General features: G+C 38.6%; 1 protein-coding gene across 1 annotated transcript in view; it reads right to left on the bottom strand.

Moving 5' to 3' along the window:
- ephb2a (eph receptor B2a) overlaps positions 1-24,319 on the bottom strand; it is a 66,207-nt gene that overhangs the window by 9,174 nt on the left and 32,714 nt on the right. The window contains exons 4-7 of the mRNA XM_036591800.1: positions 13,010-13,165; positions 11,733-12,068; positions 1,856-1,980; positions 1,501-1,663 (exon numbers count right to left, since the gene is read on the bottom strand). Coding sequence (XP_036447693.1) covers positions 1,501-1,663; positions 1,856-1,980; positions 11,733-12,068; positions 13,010-13,165 — 780 coding nt within the window. The remainder of the gene's footprint in view (positions 1-1,500; positions 1,664-1,855; positions 1,981-11,732; positions 12,069-13,009; positions 13,166-24,319) is intronic.

Raw genomic sequence — 24,319 nt, 5'->3', positions numbered from 1 at the left:
AATGTAGGTACAGTTGCATGCAAAAGTTTGAATTAGCCCAGTCAAATTACATCTTTTTTTGATTTGAAGTATAAGTTAACACATCGCCTACATCGTAAAAGAGTTAAACATGTCATATTTCTTCAAATTTAGTGCACAATTTCTCTTTATTTGCTGAGCTTAACATTTAGGAAAAATATGTTGTTTAGCAAATAAATAAGTAATTGTCCATCAAATTGTGCAGAAGTTTGTATTTGATTACTGACCATAGGACCACTGCTGACCAAATATTGTTTGGGTAGTAGACCATTCTCAGCACAGCAGTGACACTGACATGGTAGTATGTGTGTGGTAGTATGTGTTGCGCTGGTACAAGTGGATCAGGCACAGTGGTGGTGTTTGGTTTTTTAAAGACTCTGTACACTTACTGGCCACTTGAGTCTTCAGTCAACTGTTCCAGATGCCAGTATTCAAACGTTGAAATCAATATTTGGGTATTTGTTGCGTTCAGAGAAAATATGGACGTAAAATGTGACGGTTTCATAGCTCATGTTTGTGATTAAGTATATTATATTATACTTTTCTTCTATAAAACACAATTGCTTTATGTGAGTGTCCTGCCAAAGACGCTCTGTCAAGGATATAACCGAGAAGCCTCTTACAGTTTCTCCAGTATGAAAAGTTAGTCTAAATGCACATCCCCATGTTTTGCTAGAACCATGTTCAGTGCTGTACCTTCCACATCATTTTAATAGAACAGAAAAGCATGCATTTTTGCTCATGAGCTGAATTTGGCTCTTTGGTGCCCATTTGATGGTCCCAGAGCTAAAGACTCTACAGTTGTATGCAAAAGTATGACATTTTTCTCTAACTTTTAATGCACAATTTCTGTTTATTTACTGGAAAAAACTAAAACAATAAATACAAAATGTGCCGTAACTTTCACACAAGCCACACACAATTTTTTTCCAATATGTTACATTCAGCAAATAAACAATGCTTGTGCATTAAAACATGCAGTGTGGTCTCTGTAGAAGATGTGTCAACTCACTTTCACTTATAAAATTAACAAAACATAGTTTTACGAGGGGCGCTAGAACTTTTGTATACAAATGTAGCTCTTCTGCCATACACAGTTTGTGTTAGTCATCCTTAGTCATCCTACACCCATAGTTAGTTTCTGACCACAAGACTGCTGTTGGCTAGATATTTTTGCTTGCTGATCTATTCTCAGCCCAGCAGTGGCAATGAGATGTGCAAAAAGCCCAGCAACTCAGCGATGCCTGATGCAACACCCACTGAAATGTCACTACAATGTCAGTATCCTATGGCATTTCCTTTCCATTGATGGACCACAGATGGACTGACCACAAATGGGTGGCCGTCAGTAATGGTAACCCTACAAGGCGCACCTTTGTGCTAAGTGCACCTGATATAATGGACAATGATGTACAAGGTACCTAATAAACTGGCAACTCAGTGTTTAACAGATCTCTTCTTATGCTTCACACAGATCAATACCTTCAGTCATAGTTTGGAAGTACATTTTCCCACTGAAGCGTCCGAACCCCGCCACCGTCCGAGCCCGCACCTGGAACACATAGATGGTCCCTGGCTTCAGGCCTCGGACCACTGCTGTGTTAGTCTGGCTCCTCAGTACAGAAGAGTTCAACTCAGCCATGTTCTGGAAGAGATCAGTACATCAAGATCTTCTTTCACGAACTTTAAATCACAGCCATGATGCAACAAAGACACCATATTTTAGTCTTCAAAGCTTGTCTTGAAGAGAAGATGCAGTGGGTTTGTTCCAGCCCTCTAAAGCACAATACAGCAACATCTTGGTTCAATAAATGCGAGTGTGTGACAGTGTGATTACCTTCTCATAGTACTGCAGCTCATAGTCCAAAATGACCCCATTGGGCTGGTCTGGCTGTGACCAGGACAGAGTGATGCTGTCTACTGTCCTGCTGACCTGATGCATGATGGACACCACTGATGGCGCTGTGTAGATACAGACATAAAAGGAAGAGAGAGAGAGAGAAATACGCATTCAGAAAATAAAAGAGAGCTGGAAATTTAAGAAATGGATGGTATCTCTAGTAGTGCTCAAAATTTTGAATCACTTTTATATCAATAGTTTTCATTACTTCAGCTCTACTTAGCAGCCAAATTACAGCTCTCTTCATTTTTGTTGTGTCTTCATGCATTTGTGTCTTTGCACGCGGATGCATTTTTACTAGGGATGGACAATGAACTTGGAATTATATCAGTATTGGCAATTTAGATTTGACTGATGTTTCAAATTGATATTTGACGAAGCATTTATTTTATTCTGGAAATCAGAATGTTGAGGCAAAAACATCTGTGTTTTATGCATATTAATGCATACTGCATTCATAAACCTTAACAGAAAAATAGGACATTTCTCTGCAGTGCTAACCCAGCTGGATCTAGTGCCAATTTATTTTATAAATCGGCATTGTCTTCGACATTGACAGATACACATGTGAAAACTGAGACATAAGCCCAGAATTTTGACATAAGTGCATTCTTACTCTGTACATTTGCATTTGGGTGCATTTGTATTTCAGCGTACATATAATTTATAATGCCTGAAAAGCTTTTCCACTTTCCCCATAAAACAAGTATAAAAAGAAACAAAATAGATACAGTACTGTGCAAAATTAGACACCATTTTTCATTTATTAAATTTCCAGTCAAAACAGTAAAGAAGCACAACTTATTCATTTCTTAGGAGATTAGATATAAAATAGGCCATTTGTATAAGGAAGGGGAAAGTGAAAGGGAAATTCAAAAAAAAGCTGCAGTTCAAAAAATGTTTTAAAATTTTAGATAAAATGGGACTTCTAACAAAGAAAGTTTTGGTAGACCACCATAAGTGTCACCTTAACAGTAATTAAAGCTTTCATCTTTGAGAGAGAGGAGAAAGTCAAGCTCCACTCTTGCTTCAGATGTAAAAAAAAGATCCACAGGTGTTTCTATCCATCCTTCCACTGTGAAAAGATTGCTCAATGCTACGAGTCTGAAAGGATATGTAGCTGCCGAGAAGCTGTTTGAAAAAATAAGCTGCTGGCATTCTCAGAACAATGGACTGTCCACCCCAGAGTCCAGACTTCAACATCATTGAATGTGCTTAGAATTAGTTGGATCGTGAGATGCAGAAAATGCAACCAACTTCTGGGGGCGTGGAAAATTATCCCTGCAGGTTTCTTTGAGAACCAAGTCTCAAAAGCAAGTCTCCCAAAAAAGGAAGCTGTAATAAAGCATGGACACACTAAGTTAAAAATTATATTTTATATTTAGTATTTAAGGCTTCTGTGTACTTTTCTGAAAAATACATATATTTCTGATGGAATAACTTCTACTTTACAGCCAATTTCACTGGAAATTGAAGAATGTTTTCTGACTTTTGCACAGTACTGTATACCTTCCAAAAAAGTCAGAAATCAACATTTCTGCTTTGGATAGTTGGCTCCTTCTTGGAACAATCTGCTATCTGGCATCAGCTCTGTATAAAGCACAGGGGAGTCTTTACGTTAGACCAAACTGAAGAGTAAGAATTCTGTCTGTGGAAAATACAGACACTGGAAATCTACAAACAGTAACACTTCATTTCACTTTATGAAATAAAGAAACAGAGAAGCCAAAAGGCAGAGCGCTAAAGCTGGAAGATACACTGCCAGGTTATTCACTTTTCCACTTAATGAATGATCTGATCTTTGTGTGTTTAAGGCAGCCACTGTGACCATCATGATCGAGTTGGAGCAGTAGTGGGCAGCAGAGTACATGAGACTTTGCTTTGGCATGCCTGCCTGCATAATGCATACATTTTCTGCAGACAGACATGGGATGCTATTTTCCAGACAAATGCTGGCTTGCTGGACAAGCGTAAGGATATTAGGTCATATTATTTTCCTGCATTTTCTGACCCCAGTTGTTTTCAAACTAACCGTTAAATTTATTGATATGATGTCCAGTGAATAAATGTGAATTGATTTCTCTCTTTTTTCATATTTATGTAACCGTATCCATGTTAAGTGCACACAGATGATAATTGTGATGGTAATAAATTGTAAATGGTATTTATCGTTGGCATCAAGTAGGGGGGTGATTCTCTGCCATTGGCTGATTGCGTTGGGAGTTCCAAGCCTTAGGCTGTAAACCTCCCTCTGCTCTAGAGGCTGCTGAGTAGAGCCCAGGAATATTAAACACACCAGAGCGTGCAAAAGCAGCAGGCCAAGTGCCGTTAGCCTTTTTCTTTCACCGCGAATTCCATGAAAACGCTAGTACTGATGAAGACGAAGGTCTCCATCACTGAATTCACTTCAATGACTTTGCATGATTTTGACATGTAAGTTGATGTAGAAGTAATACAAGACACATTTAGGAATACCTCAAGTTATATCATATGTACATATTCATCTTTCAAGAATACTCCTGTAAACCCACAGTGCTGTTTAAAGCTGGTAAAATCTGTACATTTTATATGTTTTTTTCAATGCACCATCATAGGTTTATAACCACTGTTTTCAATAATATAGAACCAGTTTGTAAAAGAAACATGTACAATGTGGTTTTATTATGATGCTAAAACTCTACAACTTCATAGATTTCAAGTAGTTCGTAGGAAGCTGTAAAAATGTAGACAAAATGTGTCCACAATGATGAACGGAGCTGCAGATGATTCGGTAATGACTGAGAAACCTCTGCGCTGAGAATGAAGTTATTATAAAATTAACATCCATGAAGCCTCATAATTGAAAAATGGTGATCAAATCTCAAGGCAGATAATGTATCAAGTAGTACTGTAAATTAATAAAAACAGTATATTATTTATCAGTTAATAACTTCTTGATGTTCTCAAAAAAGTTAAATATTAAATTAAACCTTAACTAAAAATACCTTCTTGTGCCTTCTGTCTATTGACCGCCAGGCTCCAGCCCCCCCACCCGACCCAGAAAGATAAGCGGCTTAGAAAATGTGTGTGCGTGTAAAAATACCTTCTTGTGTCTAGATTATACTATTTCAACCTACACAAGTTATTAGTTAAGTTAAATATAAATAACAGCAATTATTAATAAGCGATTACAAACTTTTCAATGATAATGTATATGCGTTTTGTCTGTTTTTGTGAATTAAAAAAACAGACTCTAAAGCGTTAACGATAAATAACAGTAATGTTTCCAAAATGTATTTCAAACACTGAAGTGCATTCAGAAACAAAAACATTTTCTGACTGTTTTCATACATTTAAAGGACCCCATGCCCTACATTTTACTTGTATTTTCCATATATGGACCGTATGGACATGAGGAGTGAATGTTTTGAAACTAACAATGTTTACATACATCAAAATCTTTTATTTCAAAAAAGTGAGGACAATTTTTAATACGAGCCCTCTGTAGTTGAAAATACACTTTACATGTATTTCTTTTCCATATGTTGGTGGATTTGATTAGGCCATAAAATGACGAGTCAAGTAACTTCCAATGACTCAGTCAGTAAAAATGTGGGGAATAACTGACCACACCTGCCATAGTGCTTAAAGATGGATTTTAGGTCCATTCACTTATTAATGAGTCATGACCAGACACATTCAGGTACAGCACTAGTGTCCTGTTGAGGCAAGGTGGGGTTTATTCTGGTTACTTTTATAGAAATGTGAAACAGGATATGGCAGAAAAGAGAACTGGAAAGACACTTCTCAAATTCTGTTCATCACATGGACTGATAACGACCTTCATGAAAGAAGCACATTTTCACGTATAACTAAGTAATGATTACAGTGCCAATCATATGGGTGGCATTAAATTCTGCATCTGAGCCTAATTGTTCTCAGCCTTCCTCGTGTTTTTGAAGCAGTGAAATGGCAGCACTTCAGGGACAGAAAGATCCACACGTATGCAGCTTTAAATCTAAAGAGCTTTCATATTTCCCCAACTCGTTCAGCTCTGCTGAAGTGATCCATTTTCCATGAGTGCCGTAAGCGGAACTCTGTCACTCGGCTTCTCTCGCTGTCTTCAGTTTATGAGAAACCGAGCAGTGCTTTAACATTAAAAAACACAAATTCATATGTCCTTGTGGTATTCTGCAACAGAACCAGAGGAGCCAATTATGAGAGTTTCCATCTGTTAAAGATTTGCAAATCTTTCTGCTCACCAAGAGAGTTTCCACTGTGGTGAAAGACAAAGTAATATCCTAGTTAATCAAGCTTTAAACCATTTCCAATAAAGAAGACTTTATTGTATAGACCTACACGTCATATAATGTTTCTCAAACAGGCACATGAGAGGTTTTAATCGTATATGGGAGGAAATACTAACTTCAAATGCTGGAAGTTATCCAGAAGGTATGAACTTTGCCGTAGGCATTTGCAGAAACACAGCAGAAGCAATTTCCCAACGCTAATGCTAATAATCCATTCGTAGGCACTCCTTGCTAAATCCTTGTGGTTGGCAGTGCATGTAAATTTTAGAAGCTCTGTAAATTAGCTCTAGTGGGTGTATTAAACTGAATAAGCTGTGTTTCACTACTAGTAATCAATAGTAATTTACACATAAACACTAGTAGGGCATGCATGACTGCACTGAGCAGTAAGCATTTCTTTCTTGCATAAGAGTTAGCTAGAAAGTATATGTCTGCTATCAGTACTGCAGTGTTCTGTGTTAAAAGCACAGTTCGACCCTGAGGAGCATGCTGGGCCCTGTCTGTGGAACATGACAGTGTCGCTGGCAGCCATAGTAGCCTAACTTGGTTTGTTTTTTTCATTGGTTTTATTGTTATCAGATGAAGATCCAGAACTACACTCTTAAAAAAAGGTACCATAATGGGTTCTCTGAGCAATGTCACAATGTTCCCTGAAGGACCATTTTTGAAGAAGAGATTTGTGAGTTTGAAAAAACTTTAAAAGGTCTAAAGAACCTTTACATGATGTCATTCTATGGAAACATCCATTTTTGTGTCCCTAGCGTTTACAGATACATTACTCTTGAAAAGCATGTTAGGGCTACAGTGTATTTTAAATATATGTATTTTGTATATTTTAAAATAAATCAATAAGTTATTTTAACAATCACACCTTCTTGAGCATCAATTTAGCAATATTGGTTTTTAAATCAGTTATACAGAATTCCAAGCACCACAGAGGTGCTCGTCCTCATAGCCATGTGTAAAGGGTGAGGCCATATTTTGAGGTAAAAAACATTTTTCTGCAATTTTCAACTATAAACTATATGGGATGTCATTTAAATCTATATGATTTAAATGACATAAGGATAACAAATGCTACATAAATATTATAAAATATATAATGAAAGGTCTGGTCCCCAGGAGTTGTGTCACTGGTGTTACGGTGTAAAAAATCTCTTATTTTGAAATAAAAACCACACTGCTGACTTCCTTTTACCTTTTTTCTAAAGATCTATGATGAAAAGCACATGTTGAGTCCACTGTGTCTTTTCAGTTATGAGAAATGTTCTCATTTAGCTCATGATTTCATATGAAGCTTTTAGTTGAAGTCACTGGTGTGACCTACTTTATTCATATGTAATTGAGAAAAAACAGAATACAAATAGATTACATTGCATATTTTAGTGGATACCTTCAATGATTAACAACATGTGGTTTGATGCTCTGTAGCAGCCATTTTATAAAATGCATTCAAAATGTCTCTGGTGTTACCTTTCTTATGCGTAACACCAATGACGATCTGTAACACTATTGACGCATTTTGATAGATAAAAAGTGGACGTTACTGTAGAATGACCCTTTCATTTTAGTGTTTTTCATAGAACCTTTAAATTATGTGGAAGTTCTTTAAACTGTAAACTTAAGATGTCTTCACATTAACATCTCATTTACAGAAATGGCTCTTTAAAGAACCATCTATTGAAAGGTTCTTTAGGAAACCAAAAATTGTTCTTCTGTGGCTTTACTCCAAACAACTCCTCTTGGTTCCTTTATTGTTAAGAGTAAATCTAAGCAATACACTCACACAAAATTAATTAGATATTTGGAGAGAACTTGATGGGAGAGGAGAACAACACTATGATTGCAGCCTCTTTCTGCCCCTACACTGAAAAAAGTGTTGCTTTGAATGTACTTGATTCAAAAGTGTACTTTGGCTCCACATGGAACCAAAATACATGTTTGAATCAGGTAAATTTAAAGCAACACTTTTTCAGTGAAATAACCATTGAATCTGATATAACATACATATTTAATAAATATATTGAAATAAATGTTTTTTTTCTTTTAGCTCTGTTATCAGATTAACAAGGACACTTTTGGCTCTGTGTGTGTTTGTAAAATGTTGGGACTCTGCATTTAGCTGCTAGTGAGCAACGAGGGGAGGAGTAATTAATATCTCTCCATAAAGACTGTAGTACAGAGTTTTCCTCATATCAAAAAAGTACAACAACATCATTAAAACACAACAAAACACTTTCAGAAGACAGGAATCTAGTTTGCTTCCGGTCTCGTAAATCATGCACATTTCAACAGAAACGTTTCATCAACATCACTGGAGAAAAAATGCATAGTGCAAAAAACGAGGGGACTTCAGTTCAGATGAAAAATCAAATTTTATGTCTACCATCTAAAAGAGTTACAAAACCTGGAAAGAAATTAAACCACAAACGTAAACATAAGCGCTAATATGCTGCAGCTGAAACTCTATCAACATCTGCAGAAATGTTGTTGAGAAACTCTGTGAAGAAGCAACTTCTCAAAGCTTGCAAACATTTTTCTGTGCTGTTTTACATCAAAACATTTCATTGGGCTGCATTTTCATGTTCTCTTACTTAGCCATCTGTAACTTTATGCACATGCATTCAGCATTCCCTAAGAATCATTACGTTCTCTGGTTCTCAGAGCAACTGCATTAATATGTCCCTGAGTGTGGAAGTTTATATCTCCCCCATGTTGTTTAGAGCAGGCCTCCTGCTGGCTGGACCAGCCTCTGGCCGTGGCTCTAGCTGACTAGCAGGCCCTGGCAGTAGACTCTCTCTGAGTTTAGAGGAGGCTGGTGGTGTGAGGTGCAGTTTCACAGCAGCGCTGAGGCAGTAATGTGGGCTGACAGGCACACCGGTGGAGCCACAGCCTGCAGTGCCAAGGCCAGCGAGTTCACAGCATTACAACCAGGGGCAGAGCTCTCATTAAAATGCTCTATTAAACTCTATTATGCTCCTTTGAACCGCTGCGTTCTACTGACTTTTTTTCAATCCACGCACCCGGCAATATGATGAGAACAGTGTGAACTGCCACTCTGCTCTCACAAACATAAGGAAATAGGATGTATGATCAGGTGTTGAAAAATGAGAGTGCAAGATAGTTTGCTTATGCACTTTTGAACCAAAGCATGGCGATTGGAAGTCTCAATGATTCTACAACAAAGGCCTGTAACCTTAATACATTAATGAAGTGCAAACCACTTTCATTTCTGAAGATGAACTAAAGGGACTACTCAGCAAAAAATCTAATGTATACCCTTTTTTCCATTATTCAATGTTTGATGTCCCAATTTTGCTTCATTACTATACTTTTTGGACGTTATAAAGTTATTTTCTGGCTAACAAGTAATGGAAGCTTATGCATTACCAATTGGCATCATGCAAATCTAAATCATCAAAATACCTCAAATATTTGATCTTGCCTGCTCCCGGCAAGAAACCATGTTCAGCAGCAAAGAAAAGAGATGACATAAATAGAAGCAAAACAAGAGTTAACACTGGAATTGCTTCCCACTGCTGGAGACAGCTCTTCATGAGTAAAGGAACGAAGTTTGATGCTGAACTTGCAACATTTCTTCTAGACTGGTAAAAAACCACCTGTTAATGCTAACACTGGCTATTTAGCGATAGCAATTTAGCAAGAAGTGAAGAGAGAGAGGAGGAGGAGGGACTGTGCAGAGAATCAAATCCCAGTCTGCCATGTGGAGGGCAGCTTTGTAAACATTTAAGGTGTTGTTTGAAAGCATTGTCAGTTTAATGAATTTGTTAAAGCACAATCTACATTTTCAATAGCTGATTATTTTCTTAAAGCACATTATTTTATATTGATGTATATTTTATATGTTATTTAATATGTGATCTAATGACAGCTATTCTTTTCATTATTATTCATTATTTGACACTTTGGTTGATAATGGAATGATTCTGTCACTTTTTGCCAGAATGTGTATTTCTTATTGTGCCTTAATGTTTTTGATTTGTCAGTGATGATTACAAAAAATAAGCTGTGAGCATTTCTTTTTGACAATGTTACGTTTATCAGGATTTTGTAGTTTATCTAGTCTGGAATACAACCTCACATTGCTTTGTCATACTTTCCTAATTTTTTTTTAAGTATGATTTAAATGAACTGCTTCCCACTTATTCTTCACTGCTGTTTACAGACTATTCAATCAGATTATTTTTCTCCACACATTTCCCATGGGTCTCTATAAGATCTCAATGAATTTTAAATCATGTCTGAAGTTCTCTCAATGGCATTTTGCATTGTCTTATTGGAATATCTGTCATTTCTTGTGTTTTTCCTCCTTTAAGTGGACAGGCAGGATAAACACATCAAAAATAGTTGCTGAACATCAGTGTGAGCAATTCATTTTGACTGCAAGCAGTGCACTTATCTATTTTTACAGATAATAGTAGGGCTGTCACTATCAATTATATAAGTTATCAAGCAATGTGTTTTTTTTCTTAATCCTCAAAGAATAACAATGGGCTGAACAATAACATATTACGCAGAGTATTTTAAAGATTCCAAAAGAGTTTATCAAAAAAGATTTGAAAACACTTCATATATAAATAAACCATTACATCACAAAAAATGCAGAAATGTGTGTCCATCAGCCCCAGTTTCTTATTGTAAGAGAATAATTCTCATTCTTAGTGTAATAGGAATTGAATGATTGCTTTTAATCGAGTACTCATAACAGACATAGGCCCAATCCCATTTCACCTCTCGCCCCTACCACTTAGCCCTTACCCCTCCGTTTTACCTGTTCAGGCCTAGGGGTAAGGTGTCCTAATTTTTGTTGTGATTGAGGGGTAGGGTGAAGTGTTAGGGCTACATGGCCCTCTAAACGGAGGTTTTTCAGAGGCACACTCCAAAACTGAGTGTTATGAGAAAAAAGGAAAAACTGGCTGTGCAAGCGAACAAAGAAACCCACAAATGTGAGTATTGTCTCTGTTAAAAGGTACAAAACTACTCTATTACTACAGTTTAATGTCATTTCAATGTATTTTGGTCCGTTTCTTTATAACAAGCATAAAAAAATCGCTAGTAGTATGCTGATGTCTCGAACAAGAAGCTAGCAGTCAGCTTCATATCACTGAAGAATTAGGGGTGGACAATAAACTTTACCCTCCTCTGCTGTCACTGCAGACTGGCAGGGTCACCTACAGAGCACCGCTAGTACCCTGTTAAGTACTGTTCTTTATTTTATATGAGGGTTGTCCCGTTTTGTAGGGGAAGATTTCGACCACTACCCATTGTATCTCAGGTCGAAGGGGCAAAGTTATACTCAGTGAGGGGTAAAAATAAGAAATGGGATTGGGCCACCTAGATAACAGCTATACCACTTGCTAATTAGTAAGGCAGCTCAGCTAATTAGTAAGGCAGTACAAAACAAAAGTGTTAAACTACAAAAACCCAACATGTCTTGATCAACAATGTATGGAGAAGGAACCATCACTTTAAACCACTCCCAATCAGTCAGTATAGTCGCTTACCAGCCTGGTTGGTGGTGATGTTCACCGAGGCGAACTGTGGTGAGTAAGGGCTCTGGTCAGAGACGCCGTTGACGGCCTGGATTTCGAAGGTGTACTGCGTGTGGGCCAGCAGGTCGCTGATGTGGACGCGGGATTCGGTCAGGCCCAGCTGCCGTGGGACGAACTGGACGTTGTCCCCACAGCGCGTGCAGGCCCCGCGGCCTGAGCCACAGCTCTTGCAGATGATGTTGTAGACGACGTCCTCGCGGCCGCCGCTCTCGCGTGGGGGGCTCCATTCCAGCCTCAGCGACGTCTCGTTCACGCTGGAGATCACCCTCTGCGGTGCGGATGGCACGGCTGTGGAAAACACAGTTAAAACGCCTTGTCAGCAAGGCCGACCAGAGCCTCTCGAGGGCATTCTGGGAGAAAGGCGGCTGTACCCGGGGGAGCCGGGTCTACGGGTCACTGCCGTTATGCTCACACATCTGAGCCACGCCAGAGTGGAGAGAGGCTATAAATTATGACTTGATGCTCAGGATCCTTACAGAACACGCTGAATTGGACACATCATTTCAAATATCCCTCAAATGTTCAAGATGTATTAATATTACCACTGAATTTTGAATCAATGGAACAAGCAATGCAACGCAGGTTGATACATGATCAACACTGCCTGCCTGGAAAACTCCTGTCTTTATGAGCTCATTTTCATTCATTCAGTCCATTATGATTGCTCCATTAGTAAGAGTGAAATCAAAGTAATCTAGCTTTTCTGTTAACTCTTATATGTGCGATGTGATGAAAAGAGCATTGTGTTTATTATAATGCAAAGCAACACTCAGAGAAAAGTATTCCCCCTCTTCCCTCATCTGAAGCACTCAGATTAAGACCGGTATCAGAGAGCTACTCTTATTCACAAATGCCTGCTCTCCTAAAAAGGACAGGGAATTATGCAAATCGCACAGAAGCTTTTATTTCTTTGTCACCAAAGAGTGACATTCTCATTCAAAGTACTCCAGGTCCACTAACTACAGCTCCTAAAAAGGGCAACCGCATCTGAAGATGAAACAGCACAGCTCTGCATGCTCATGCATATGCTATATGAATTAATTGAGGATTTAGAGATTTCCGTATTGAACAGATGTGGCTGTAGATCACACTGTTGTTTTTTTGTTCCATTTTGAAGCTCTCCACTTCAAGAAGCACATTTTGCTTTTAGATTTTAAACCCAAAATAAAAGTCATGTTCAACTTATTGCAAACAAAGTACAAAAAAAAGCATTTAGCATGTGGGCGTACTTGTGCAGGGCATCTGTGCAGGGTCCGAGTCCGTCCGGTAGTAGCCGTTGCGGCACACGCAGTTGGTAGCTCCCTCGTTGGTGGTGCGGCTGTTCATGGGACACTGCAGGCACTGCTGGTCTCCCTGGGACGGTTTGAAGAATCCAGAGGAGCATGCTGGGTGAAAGACAGATAAAGAGAATATTGTAAAGTGCTAGAACTTCCGCAGACTTTCTGTTATTCCCTATTGTCTATTCCGAAACTATTATTAGACGGAATAGAGTGCCTTAGCCAAGAAGAAAAGTGTCAAATGTTAGGATGTTGTTTTTGTTATTATTCTGTCTGAAATCCCGTAGACAGGCAGGGACAGATTGAAAGGCATATCACAATTCACTCTGATGGGCCTCTGGTGCTGCTGGGCAGCCAGGCCTCTCACTGTTCTGCTTTTGTTTGACACACAAAGAGCAAAGCGCCACTCAGAAATATCTGAGCACGCTGACAAAGGCCATGAGAAATTCCAGATGCATTATTTTTCCAGCCAACACCCAAAAGCACAATAACTTGTATCATACAGAACATTTTTCCACTGGGAATTTGACAATTCCTAGTAATGTAGTGCTTTGACACTGTGTGTGAGCTTGCAATTATAAGGCTCTGTCTGACATACTTTATTGAAACTGAGTTATGTGCATATAGCTAATCATTTAGTGCTGATTATAGTTGCTGTGGAGAAATTAAAAACAAGCATCTTAGAGTCTGTATTTTAAAAAAGTAAGTTACCTTCCTAAAAATGGCATTCTCAGTTGGCGTTATAAGTTCTGTCTGCAGCCGCTCAGTGTGCCCAAGCTCAGCAATAAGCTCTTTACAGGTAGTAGCTCGGCTATGAAGCCTAGTTAAATTACTTGTAGACTTTTAAAACGATTTAGTAAGAAGTCTTAGCAGCAAAAAGTTATTCAAGAGGATTGTAATATTGATACTACTAGTACTGATTCAAAATATAGGTTTATTCAGTTTTAAAGCAGTTATTTAGCTAGCGTTTGCTAATGTTAGCTAGCTAAGTTTGGTAGCTTGGTCAGGTTGGTAGCCTGCTAACTAAATTATCATCACTACAAAACAGAGAACTATCTAAGTAAAGTCTGAGTTCAAGGATCAATATTTGATCAGGTAACATGGACATCTTTGAATGTTATGAGCTGCTTGAAAATGAAACACTAAAGTCAACAAATTTGCCTTCTGTATTTAGCTGGCGTTAGTTAGCCAGTTTGCTAACTAATATCCAGCTTAATTAGCTAAATTGCCTTATCTGCAAAGCAGCACGCTGGCTAGATAAAGATCAAGTCATAAATGTACATTTTAAACATTTACTAAGAATACTGAGAATAACTGCAGTGAGAGGCAGAAGCAGAAGTACAAATAGCAGAGAGAGAGACAGAAAGAGAGAGAGAGACAATATTTCTGATGTTTATGTACTACAGGAAATACGTACTTATAAATAAACATGTTTGAGCCTCTTGTTTTTTCCCCATTATAAATGATATAGCAAAATATATTTATCTTATAATCATGCTGCTTTTATCATATACATATAGTGTATATAGTTCAATAAATTTTCCTATTGTGTTAAATTCTGATGTAGAAGTAGTACAATAGATTTAGACTATGAAATTCACCTGTTATGGTGCTTGTGTCTTGATATTTCATCATAATTCTCAAATGTTAATCAACAAGCTCATGATATTGATGTGGCTCGTGAAAGCTGTGCAAGTATCTGAAAAACTACTACATTGTATTATATTGCCTTCATATTTACCTACATTTCATTTATGTTACTTATTTATGATCATTGTGCTCAGAATGAAAAGGTCTTATGCGGTCCATGCCAGAAAAAGACCAAATACCGTACGATTTTAACATTCAGTCAAAAGTATCTCAAGACAATGACCTGGATCTGAGAAGTAATTGTGCTATAAAAGAACACAGACAGAACTTTATGATTCTAAGCTGAAAACGTTCAGGGAACCTTTTTTTAAATGAAAAGTCGATCTTATTGATTGACAAGTGCTGACATTTATACAAGATCGCTATATGAAAGCAGTTTGTAGGAGGGTGTGACATGTAACATGGTGAGCGATCAATAAAATGTTCTTAAGAATTCTCCCTCCATCTCCCTGCTGATGACTGCAGGACATAATCCTTCATCTCTTCATTACAAACCAATCACCTGAGGACTGCGCCCTTCAAAAGAACACTATCAGGCTAAGTTCTTGCATGTAATACAGTAGTAATAGCGACAAACAAAGGCAACTCAAACACGTGACACGGTTTCCGCAGGTGCACAGCAGACCCCTTCCCCGAAAACCCACTGAGCACGAGTGAGTACAATGGAGCTCATTCTATTAAGCTAATATCCCACAGTGGTTCTGACAGTACAACATTAGTCTTGGCTGGCTCTCTTAGCCTGTGATTGATGACAGGGCGTTTGCTTTCTGCCAGGAGGAATATGAAGCTTACATATTCTCACTTCACAGTTAGTTAAAAGAGAGAGAGGGAGGCCCAAAACGAGGTGTTGGTTACGCTTCAGCGGGCGGAGGGCTGAGTGGCAGGAACACAAATGGACGGGGATGGAATTTAATGTTGGTGGTACCGCAGAGAGCAACAAAAGAGGGAGCGAGTAAAGCAATATCCCAGTGATATATAAGCTATGTACTAGATTTCAGAACACGACTGTTTAAAGAGCAGATGGACAATAAGACTCTGCCAGAAGAGAGGGAGGGACCTTTTATACTGTTGCAGAGTTTTTGCAGCCTTTGGCTGGTGTATGATTTCTGAGTCTGCGTGTGAAATGAAAGCACTCATTGACAATGCTAATATACAACAATGAACCTCTTTTACGGGCACTATTAGGGATGCACAATGATATTGGAATCATATCAGTATCAGCAGATATTTGCTTAAAAAATGATTGGCGTTGTTGCTGCCCTATTCTAAAATGTCAGCATATTATTCATTTCACTGCAATTGTAAATCAACATAAATGAATGTTACAGTTTTCTGTAATGCTACAATATTTACATTTATTATATTGTTTTTGTGTGGGCATCAGCAGATATGTACATGAAGAAAATCAGATATCCAGTATTCTTCATGTACATATCTGCTGATTTACAGGAAACGGAAAAAACGTTCCTAATATGCAATGGAAGTTATTGTAACTATTTTTTCAAAGTAATTTTTGAGTATTTCTTTTGTTTGGTTCACAATGCAACACAATGCAAAAGGCAACTAGAGTGTTTAAAATATGCAAAAAAGTACAAAAAAAAAACAAAACAAAAATGAAGATACAAGGTTTTTGTGACACAGTGGCTATATATATATATATATATGTATATATATATATATATATATATATATATATATATATATATACATATATATATATATATATATATATATCGCTGCTGTTGGAACAAAACCTCATATCTCTATTTTTATATTTTTTTCAGTTTTTGACATAATTTGAAAATGCCTGTTGGCCTTTACATTGTCTGTACATTTCATGAAGAACGGACCAAAAGTAACAGCCCAAAATTACTTGGAAAAAATTGGGTTACATCGACAACAGTGATATATATATATATATATATATATATATATATATATATATATATTCCTACTATTAGCAAACAAAAGCTTGCTCAGATAAAACGGCTTTTCAAATCTAATTTAGGTGTCTAAAATTTTTGCATATTTGGCGGAGCATCATATGCGCATATGGTGGCACTCCAGTCTTTGGTAAAACAGATTTCTCTTATATTTTACACAGCATTCTAAGTTAGCATCCTAAGAGTCCCTGAGGTCGTAAAATATTAAAACGGCTCTTCACTGATTCACAAATGTGTAATGAGAAAGATGTTCAAAGCGATATCATGTACCCTTTTCCACATGGAACAAGTTCTACTAAATGGAATTTTTAAGTTAAATAAATATAAATTCACTATTCTCCATAACGTTGTTCTGTGAAATCCTTTAACTTCTGACAATTTCATGAAGATTTCATCACTGGGGAGAGCTTTATTACATGACCTGATACACAGTTACATTACTACAGAACCAAAGAGTTACTTGGCTCAAAATGAGTTTAAATAGTGAGAGACATGTCGGACAGACAAAAAGCCTTGCGCTCTTTATTTTCCCCTTATGAAGCACAGCAGTGACTGACATTGCAGGCCTCTCTCTTAGACATCTGTAATTATATAATGTAAACGATGCAATCTATTGCAGGCGTTGTGTCGTAGATCACAGCTCACAGCCATCTTTGAGGAATCCATATCTGAGTTTCCTCATTACCCCCTACTGCTTTCCTTGGCCTACTTCAGCATGAAGCTACAGATGTCTGAGTAACTCTCTCCGGCGTTGCAGGCAGCAGGAGAAATATTAATGTCCATTAGAAGTGTTCTGCAAACCTGCTGCACTCTGATGCTGCTAGCAGCCTAATGGGGGATGAGGAATGGACCTCCACCCCCTTATCACCGTGCTATCTCTCAGCCTCTCCGTAAGGTGAATATGATGTCTACCATCAGCATTAGGTGAATAGACAGGTTATACAGGGACGGCTATACATACTAAGAAGACATGCATTACAGCTCAAGCCCTAGATAAACCATTCAACATGATATTTCATATTTTATATGAAAAAGGCACTTCATTCTGATTCTGTAAGAAATCTAGCCTGAAATATGACAAAATTGCTTGTAGAATTGCTTGTAGCACTACTTTTAGCACAAATCAGACTGGGTATCTAAATTCAGTACTTATGGTATCGACCAAATCACTTTAATACAACACAATATTGAAAAATACTATGTCAATCAGTACCAACTTTAAATGCCTAAGCACTCTTATAAGCATCTTTAAGCCAATAAGCATGGTTGTTTCAAGATCTAGACTGATTACTGATTCTTGATTAGTCTGTGATTTGTTGCAGTCCTTAAATATACTCACTTCCACATTTCAGTTCACTTCCAGTTTTAAGCCACACCTTGGTTGTAATTTGAAAAAAAGTACTGAAAAGGTATTGTTCAGGGGTTGGTATCAAAGTCTAGGTATCTGTATTGGTATCAGTATCAAAAACTTTTGAACAATGCCCAGCCCTCCGAACAACATGACATAAAGTAGGTCATGCTGTAGCCACATGTAGCCCACCGTTAAAAATAGAAAAGTGTATCTACAATTTCTTTATAGTTTATTTGTATTTCTTTTTTATTTTTGTTTTAATTCTGCAGTTTTGCATTTCACATTTTTGGACTTTGTAGGATAGTAGACTGAGCAGTCTGAGCATGGTGACTTTAAATATCCGCTTTTAACCCTTTAATGTTCTGCTCAACCATTTGGTGGAGCACATTTTGAGTCACTATACATGCCACAAAGTACCATCTCGACCATTTGGTAGACGTGAATATTTTAAAAACTGTGGGGTCAAAAAAACAAAACAAAAAAAAACACCAATTGTTTTTATTATTGCCCCAAACAAATAAAAAATACAAAAAAAAAAAGAACTCCATTGCTTTTTTCTTGGTGAGGACATTAAAGGGTTAAGGAAAGTGTTCAATTGAAAATAGCTCCTTTCAAAGTTAGTTTTTAAAGAAAAAACTGGAGCAGCATAGGTATCAGATCCTCAAAAGTTCCCATATTAATATCAGTATTGGAAAAGAAAAACATTATGTAAGCAAAACAGAAAACTTTTGTGCCCTGTTTACGCAAAAAAATCTTAAAATAATCTGTTAAGTATTGTTCATCACATTGGACCTACAGACAAACAAAACACTAACAGGAGATTTTAGTGTTCAATGTTTTTTAACATATGTTTCTATACACTTGAGCTTAATTCATACAAATCTCATCCCAGAGACATTCGTAGCTCATAACATTCAATATTAATATTGCCGTCATTGTGTTCATTTCTTTGATTATAAAATAGACTCAAGAATACATACTTAGAACGTCCAACTCACTATTCATCCTGCTCCAGACATCACACGATTAGTGAGACTTTCACAAGCACTGATGAACCATCACTGCAACAAACTACACTGCAAAGAGTGGAACAGGGCAGTTTGCATTGATTTGAAATACTGCTTTTGTTCATCAATCAAAGTATTTATTTTAGTTCAGCATAACCAGCTAGATTCCTTGCTAAATGACAAGCTATTTTTACAGTTTATGGCTGCACAAATGATTTACACAAAATCTGAGTCTGCATGGGCACATCATTTCATATCATCCAGCAGCACAGACTTATAATCAAGCTACAGTAGCTCACAGCCAGACCCATGAAACCTTATAAGGTTCTTGTCACTTAAACTGTACTATGTGTGACCATATCCCAAACATTATGTCCCTTTTTGCCACATAAAGCAAGTGAGTTCCTGATGTAGGCTAACTAGCAAAGAGCCAGTGAAAAAGAAGGGCCTGAGTCTCTGGTCAGGCTGTGCGTGTCGCAGAACATGGCTGAAAGCGGTAGAATAGGGGTCGGGGTCAGTGTGGGACAGAGGGGCAGCAGCACAGACTCAGAACAGCTGGTGCTCGAGTTGAATCCATGTACCCGCCTCCTAGTGGAAACCACAGTACTGCATAGCATAGATAACGACAGGCCATAAACTTTAATATAAGAGGGCACTTTACATTAGTTTACATGCTGCTATAGTGAAAAGCACTACTCAGTTGATATAACTACACTATAAGTCTTGCATACAATAAAACTAACCATGACATATGATGAAGATGGGAATGAGGAAAGCCTTACTCACTGAACTGCACATTCATACCAACTATTACTTCTGCTCTACAGACAGCTTTTACCAAAGCCTAATAAAAAAGTGCTTGGCATGTGTGCAGGTAGGAATAGGCAATATAGGAAAAATATAATATGACTATACTTGAAGAGATTTTACAACAGTTCTCACAATATTTTGTTTTCTGGGGTTCGATAAGTTGGAACAGACTAAGAGTGTAATGTTGTCAGCACCCCCCCAGTCTCTTTCAAGGGTCACCCATTTGCCATCTTTCACAAAAACTACTGACAAAACTAAGCACCTGGGTGCATCTTATCAGATTAAAGACCACTGCACACTGGACGTGCTGCTGTACTACACAGAATGTGTTGCAGTGAGCGCGCTGATAAACATCAAGGGTGAGTTCATTTTTACACTCTACTCGTACAGAATAAAACATATCACGCTTGGCATCTGTTCACTAGCTTTTCTCAAACTTGCTGTTTTCAGGCTGAAATATATGAGGTGAATCAAAGATTCGGCTGGTAATGTTAGCTGAGATAACACACCATTACCATTTGTCTGTTTATCTAAAAGACTGAATGCCTTTCTCTCTGTAATTTGAAGCCCCGTCATCTACTATGTCTTTCTGTGGTCTCGATATGGCTTTAATTTAACACAGTAATGGCAAAGTCCTGCGCTGTGACACACTGAGAAACCGAACCATGATCTCAGTCGCCTAGCGCATACTTCATTAAAATTAATGGGTTCAGATTTTTAGATGCTGTGTGATGTGTTGTGGCACGTCCCATGTGTGGTGGGGTGGGGTGGGGTGAGGGGAGGGGGTTATGCTATGTGCAAACCTACCCTCAAATATTATTTTTTTCTGAAGTCACATCTAAATTCTAGAGGTGATTTTGGAGGGTTTGTTGTGTTTGAGTGCTGCACAGCGGGTGTTGAAAAAGTTCTGTTGGAGAACTTTCATTTATCTGAGCAAGAAGACATGAAATATTAAAAATCTAACTGAATCCTGACCTCAGAATCAAACCGTATCAAACCTGAATCCATTTATATTGTCACTCCCACAGAATAAGACACAGAATACCAGTACAGCTATGGGTGGATAGTTTAAAACTATGACAATGAGTTTTATATTCAATGTTTCACATACTGTGCAGTATTACATCCAATTAAGAAGGGCCAATTACACTGGATTTCCAGCATCATAGTAACTCTAACTCTGAATCTCCCAATAGGGCGAGATCTCAGAGAGCTACACCACTTCGGAGTTTGTTCAAAACCTCTTTTTTTGGATGCCGTATGTGTGGCTGATTAGTGCTGTAGACGTACTGCTGGTGGTCATAGTAAAAGCTTATTGTGACCGAATTTATTGTGATAATAATATTATAATTCATCTTAATTTCTGAGCTCTTTTACTGTAAAAGTGTTCGGTGTGTGTACAGGAAGCGGTGGCCAATATGACAAAAAATAAATTGTCAAAGGTATTTACTGCCTCTCCTTCCTTCACTATCAGTAAATAAGAATACTAAGCCCACAGACGGACAGACAGTAAGGGCAGGCTGGCACTCAGCACGCATAAAGCAGACAGACAATGCTGCATGGTCCTGAAACCCAGCTAGTGTGAGAGTGCTGTCACAGACAGCCTGCTTCAGACACCATGTGACCAGCCAGTTCCCAATGGCTGCCACAGCTCTGTACCGACACTCAGTACTGAGACGAACATGCTTGTCATAAATACACATACACACACCACAGAGAGGCCTTATTCTCAGCCTGAATTCTAAATTTTGCTTAAATGCCAACAAGCATTTAGAAAGTGGCAATATTACAGTACTATATTATCCACAACATAGGTTACAGTGTTATTGTATTGATAGCTGATTTCTACAGTATCACATAAGAAAACACAAGAAACGGTGTGTTGATTGTTTATTTGCACCTTCAGTAGGGTCTCACCATTGTGTGTTTTTGGCAGTGGTCTTCTGATATATAGTACTGTGCAAAAGTCAGAGACCACCCTTTATTTATGTAATTTCCAATGTTTCCAGAAAACATTTTTTACAAAAAAACACACTGAACAACTAAATACAATTTTTTCTTTTTTTAGTAGTGTGTCCACACTTTGTCTTTATGACAGCTTCCATTCTCTTCAGAAGACTTCCTTTTAGTTTTTTATAGAAATCATTTTCTGCCTCTCACAATCCAAAACACATGATGATGATGTCTGGACTCTGGGTTGGACAGGAAATGTAATAAATGAAGGGTGGACTCTGAATTTTGCAAAGCACTGTAAAGTCAAATCACAGGCGAAAGCTGCTCCTGTATTATTATTCAATAGTATCGTCAGCCAGATCTTAGAATCGTGTCTGTTTTTGTAACTCTGGCAACAAAGACACAGAAGTAGGTTCTTTTGTGACATCTGTTGTACATTTAGCTATCTTTTCCCACTGGAAGCCGTACTGTAACACTGCACCCCGGCTTTGTAGCCATCATCTTGTTTTCATCATCAGAAACACTCATTAACTCCAGACAACGTCCGAGGGAATTCTACCAGATTTTCATCATCAAGCGAGAGGACTCCAAGATTAGTTCTGAATTCTTCGCAGAGGCGAAGAATTATCCAGCAGGATTCATGGGCTGGGGGCTAGGAGGCACTGGGATGGGAACTGTGCCCCCCCAAAATGCATGGAGATCCTGGCGGTCAGCAGGAGTAGCCAGTCCAGAGCAAAGCAGCAGATGACAGTCTAATATGAGGGGGCAGCATTCCAAGACACATACTTGTGAGATCCGAGCATAGGGCACAAGCATAAAGCAGAGGAAGACTCCAGAGAGCAGAGTCCCTCACAGGCTCTTTCACAGGCTCTTTGTGGCTAATGTCTGGAATCCCAATAATGACACGGCTTATGAAGAGAAAGCTGGAGAACATTCTGGGCTGTGTGGTCTTGAAGGAAGAAGACATTTCCTCAAAACACAGCCAAACTCATTACAATGACAAAACCTGACCGCTTCTATTGTGTCTAGTGAGAAGGTGGCCTTGCCACAACACTAAACACGCCGTAGGAGTCTGATGAAAGTCCGTCCCGCAGGGAGGCAAAATGTAGATTTCAGCACCGAACCCCCTGCCAAATACGAGAGGAAGTGAGTGTTGTGGATTTTTGATTTTAATCAGAACAAGCATCTTCTGTCAAATAGACCTCATTTCATCTCTGCTTAAGCAGTTTGCATGACAGGCCAGTTCCTGCTAGCACCTGATACCCATAGACCCCCAAAAAAGGGGGAAAAAAATCACAGACCACAATCCTTCCATTGTGGCCGTGGTATGAAAGGCTTCAAAAGTGGCTCAGCGAGGACGGACTGCTTGCTGAGCTTTATTTTTTGATCTGGCCTGAACATTCCAGAAAGTTGTCCACATGGAGAAGTTCTATTTTATGCCACTGAAAGACACGCCATCTTCTGCTCGGAGATTTGTTGCTTCCTGAATTTTGCTACATATCTCACATTCTTTGTTTAGTACACTATCCACCCAACAGAACCCAATTTCCATAGACTATTGACTATGAATACAGGCTAGCATTACAAAAAGGGAACCGAAAAAAAACTTGCTTGTCTAAGGCGTCAAAACCAGTTTACTTGCAGACAGGGCAGATATTTCGCTCCGAGAGTGATTTGCTGTTATTTATTCATTCGTAGTGTTTGATGTTAATATTTCATTAGTCCCCTGCGCCTCAGACACAGCTCTCCGGGGAGCAGTTTTCTGCTGACTGCCTCCATTGTGCCGTGACTGACAGTTGAAATGTATTCATTTGGAGTTGTAAATATTAATGGTGTCAGCTCCATCTGCTAACCTCTACCTGAGACAAAGGCCCCCGCGTTAACCCGACAAGTTCTTTTATGTGACACTGTGACACCCGGTCCAGCGCTGGCTGTGTGGTGTCAACATCGCACATCCATGATGCTCTGTGCTGCTTTTGTGCGCCTGACAACAGAATCCGAAAGTGTCAGTCATCAGCCGCGCTGCTGGGGAGAGCGCTGGCACCGAGTGAATGGCGACGGCACATAATATGACACTGACAAAGAGGCTGGTCCATCAGCAATATGCAGAGGGACGGCGTGGAGTGATGTGGATGAGCTACTCCAATCAGCACTCCTCCCTGCCAACCAAGAGATGCGCTACAGAGACCTACAGGTGCTGCAAAAGGACTAGAAAATGAATCCTACGCTGTACGGTACATGATGTGATACATCATTCTGAAAGTGTCAGCTGGCAAGACCTTTCACTGAAACACTGGGAAAGTTCAAAGCTAAGAAGTGCCAAAAATCAAATGGACAGGTACATAAAGCTAGATCAAAAAGGTTTCTATGGTTCTACATCAAGTCAAAGTGACTGCTCTTTCAACCCCTCAGTGGATGAGAGCCAGTGAATAAGGTTGTCCTTTGCCATTTGCTGCCCTTTAAATCAAGAAATGGCAAGAAATGAAATAACAAACAGTCTGGAGGAAAACGTGAGCCAGACAGGGAAATAAATACCGAATATACTAGA

The sequence above is a fragment of the Colossoma macropomum genome, unplaced genomic scaffold, assembly GCF_904425465.1.
Source record: "Colossoma macropomum unplaced genomic scaffold, Colossoma_macropomum, whole genome shotgun sequence".
Lineage (NCBI taxonomy): Eukaryota > Metazoa > Chordata > Actinopteri > Characiformes > Serrasalmidae > Colossoma > Colossoma macropomum.
This window is presented reverse-complemented; position numbering and strand designations above follow the sequence as displayed.